Source organism: Alligator sinensis, unplaced genomic scaffold (genome assembly GCF_000455745.1).
Source record: "Alligator sinensis unplaced genomic scaffold, ASM45574v1 scaffold442_1, whole genome shotgun sequence".
Taxonomy (NCBI): domain Eukaryota; kingdom Metazoa; phylum Chordata; order Crocodylia; family Alligatoridae; genus Alligator; species Alligator sinensis.
In genome coordinates this window covers 5,649,263-5,653,446 of record NW_005841829.1, presented here as the reverse complement: position 1 = coordinate 5,653,446, position 4,184 = coordinate 5,649,263, and the positions used below count along the sequence as shown (strand labels likewise).

General features: G+C 46.5%; 1 protein-coding gene across 1 annotated transcript in view; it reads right to left on the bottom strand.

Moving 5' to 3' along the window:
* The window catches only part of FGF3 (fibroblast growth factor 3), a 7,485-nt gene that overhangs the window by 2,917 nt on the left and 384 nt on the right, over nt 1-4,184 (bottom strand). Inside the window, exon 2 of the mRNA XM_006014711.1 lies at nt 2,203-2,317. Coding sequence (XP_006014773.1) covers nt 2,203-2,317 — 115 coding nt within the window. The remainder of the gene's footprint in view (nt 1-2,202; nt 2,318-4,184) is intronic.

Genomic DNA, 4,184 nt, shown 5'->3' with positions numbered 1-4,184 from the left:
TCAATTGCATCAACCAGAAGTGGCTGCAGCGCTTCATCCAGTGCTCCTGCTCCCAAGCCAGCACTTACAAGGAGGGGCACTGGTACTCACGCCTGTTCTCCCTGCCTGTTGCCTAAGCAGGGAGCGCAGCCAGTCAGGGGGTGCACCAGCACTCTCAGGGGGTGCATGTGCACCCTTGGGCACCCCCTATGCATCTCCACTGCTCCTTGGCCTTGAACAGAAGTAGCAAATATGGTTTTTCAGTATCAGAGAAGTTTTCACAGCTGATTCTCCACCCACTGAAGTGGAGACCAACAAGGATAGCCCCAAATTGGCCTGATTCTTTCTCATGCTGAAGGGAAAGATGCAGGAGGGAAGGGCCTGTCTCTGGGTTCCTTCCATTTAAAGATTTTTTTTCACTAAGAGTTTGTTAGTGTTATGTGAATTCATTCTATATAATCTTGATACAAACAAGGAAAATGTAAGAAGTGGTAAGAATTCACTTTAACATCATTCATTGAAGGCCTTTTTGATTTGGTAGAAGAATACCCATAGAAAAAAGGATCCTCATTATCATTTGGTAGCTTTAGCTGGGAGCGCAGGGAACATTCTGTCTCTGGTCTGACACAGCAGAGCAAATAATGGGTGCATTCCACTTCAACTGTGTGTTTCTTTGGTAATGCTTTTTGTGATATAAACCCCACAACGAATCATCACCTTTATACAACCCCTTTATCAAGTACCACTTGCCACTATAGATGGAATATTCACCAGAAAAAAAAAAACTCTTCAAAAAGGAGGATCAACATATATAATATATGGAAATAGCTGAGTACTCCTCAAGCATAAAGTGGAGTTACCTAGGTTGTATGTGCATGGAAAACCTCTCATAGCTTGAGGATGTATCATGCTGTTCAAATCAACAGAATTGCATATAATGAGTAGTTGAAGGAAGCAAGTTTCACATAGCTATATTTAACCCTACACTTTTTTTTCTTTCTCTTTTCAAATCTGCTTTCATACCACAGGATTCCTGCTTCGGCAAGCTGTATACAGTCTGGTTGTTGTATAGGAATAGATGGATTTGGAGATTGCCTGCAATTTAATCAAGGACGTGGGACCAAATTCAAAGTTGATGGGTACTGTGTGCAAGATACCTATTGAGAAATATTTATATGCCCTTGTGTGCATATGGCTACAGGGGTGAAGTGAACTGCACATGTGAACAAAAGTTTAAATGGAAAAATCTTACACATCATGGGTGAAATCCTGACCCCCCTAAAATCAATGATAAAACTCCTATTGAGTTTAGTGGTCCCAGATTTCACCTTAAGAATCTAGAGCAGTGGTTCTCAACCTATTTGCCATAGTGGGCCACACTTGGAGCTCTCAATGCGTTATTTGGGCTGCACCCACACAACTTACTTACTGTGTATCCATTTAACAGGATATCAGACAGGCCACAGCAGTGTGCCACATGCAGCCTGTGGGCCATGGGTTGAAAACCACTGGTCTAGGGGAGCATATAGGTTCAAGTAGTGGATTGGGGGGCTTACTTGCACTTATATATTCTTATGCCTTCTTCTATATTCTATGTTGCTTCTCCTGCTATATCCCTGGCTTCTGACTCCAATTTAAATTCTCTTTCACTAGCCTGAGCACCAGTTCAATGGCTTCTGCCAGAAGAGCTGCAGTTGATGTCAGTATGGCATTTTCTTATAGTAGGAATGCTCATTCTATTTTTAGACTCCTTTCCTTCTAACATTTGCATCTATTACTGATGTCAGACACACACACCTCTGAACTTTTCAAATTGATATAGATATTTTGTATTTGAAAAGATTGCTGCTGGTGAATTTAATGCTATATAATATCAACACTTGCACTTATTAAGAAAACCTCAAGTATATATGTTTTTGACTAGTGTATCATTTTATCTCTAGGAGCACAGGTGATATACAGGAAAGAATATTTAGAATTTAGCACCTTTACTTTAAGACTCTCAAAGCATTTTATGGATAATGATTTCTCATAACAAAATCAAAGAGAAAGCTGCTACAGAATTTAACATTTTCCTACAACATGTACATATATCAAATAAATTCTTTCCATTCATGACAATGGTGTTTCTTTTCCCCCCATTGAAAATCTTTGGTTCTCAACGGGAAGGTGCTCTTTTTTCATACAAGGATTGAGATACCACTGTCTTAAAGTAAAACTTACTGAAGCATAAAGTCTGCCTCTTTTGTTCATTGCCAGGTATCTGCTGGAAAACAAACCTTTGATGGCAACAATTCCAACATCAACTGCAGTTATCTCTAGAATACCTAGAAATAGAAAAAAACAGATGAGAATTGTGTTCCTTCCTCTCCTCTGTAATTTCCTGAGATGCATCTGAAAGGTTGCTTACCTCCAGAAAATCATTTCACCTGTGTGTCGTACACAAAAGGTGATACTGCAAAAAAGACTATACCAAAAAGAGACAATAAAGAACAACAGCAGCAGCATGGGGAATAGCTAGCAAAAAACTTGACAGCAAATCCTTGGTTGTTTGACTGAGACTGAATTATTTCAAGAAGGAAAGAGCTGCCACAGAACTAGCGGTTCACCTAATCCTGTATGTATATAAAAATGTTTAAATCCCCTTTAATTATTTTCTTAGGGATGTGAGAGTGCTTGACTTATTGAAACCAGTCACAAAGCTGCCCATTTCAAGACAATGCTTTTGCTGAGGTCTCCAGAGGGTAAGATGGAGTAAGATGGCTGTGTCTTAGATCCATGAAAGGACTTGTCATTTAGGAAGTCAATGCAGTGCTTGAAACAAGGACAATATGCCTAGCTAAGCCCAATTAAAAGGGAGGAGGTATTTCAGCCCACAGAAGATAGCATATGCCAGAGTGTTTAAACCCAGCCAAAGGAGGCTAAGGTGCCAAGGAGGTTTGAGACCTTAGAGGAAGATGCTGCAGTAGGAGTGATAGGGATACATGTACCTTATTTTTTGCAGTTCTACCCCCAGTGTAGCATTTGGTACACCAGCTCAGTACTGTCTGTAACAGCAAATGTAAAAATCCCCTGATCGTAAACTCACAAGTGTCTTTGGATCACGGTAACACAGAGTGATAAGCTTTTCTCTGTTCCTGAGTTAAACTCTTAGTCCCACTAAGTCTCCAAGATTTAGAATAATTACGGTACAGCTGTTTTGAATCACCCCTTGCCTGAACTCTGAAGGATGTCTCCTAAAAGTCTTTGATAGCGAGGGGTTTTCCTCTAGGAAATCGTGGTTTTCCTTTGCGGACTTCAGACAGATCTCTGAGGTCTCCTATCTCTGTGTGCCATCGCGAGCCAGGGTTTACGCTTTCCTTAAGCATCGCGGGCTGCAGGCTCCCGGGATGGGGCAGCCTGCTCGGCTCGCCCAGGGATGGGGACCCGCAGGTCCGGGCCGCCAGGGAGCCGCGGGGACACCCCGCCCAGAGTCCCCACCTGCAGCCCGCGCCCCTGCTCGGATGTGGAGACAGCCCAGGCTCCCCCTGACTCCTGCCAGATCCCGTTTCATCTCAATTACTGCTGATTTCAAAGGGGGCAGGAGGCACTCGGGCCAGAGCACCTCCTCCAACGAAGAGATCTGGGCAACAACCAGCAGCCTGGGGGTCACTGGCTTGGCTGAGGGCTCCTCAAGGGTCCCTAGGGATCAGGGAAGGGAGGAGACCGACCCCCCACGGCAAAGCAGGGGGCCAGTGCAGGGCACTCGCTCACGGCTTGCCCCCTCCCAGGCGGCCAGGACGGGGGGGCCCGGCGAGCCAAGGTGCCGCAGCTGAGTGAGCTCCGGGCTGCCCCCCTGCAGCCCGCAGCGATGGCAGAGGGATGCTCCTCCTCGCACCGGCTCAGTGGCGCTGGAGGGGGGAGCATCTGATCCTCCCCGTCGCTCCCGGTCTCTGTCCGAGCCCTGAGCACTTCCGTGGGAGTGCCTGCCTGCAAGTCGGGAAGGCGATTTAGGGGCGTTAATGGGTGGGGGAGGCGGGCCCGATCCCTCTGAGCTTCCTTGCCTGGCCTCAGGGGAGGAGGAGCCCGGAGAGGAGCTCCCCCGAAGCGCGCTGGGCTGATCCGCTGCCGCGTCTACACACGTGCAAGGGCCAAGGGTGGGTTGCCAAGGGCAAACCCCGGGCGTGGGGGTGGGGGTGGGGGGGGGGGGAGGAAGGGGGCGGGGG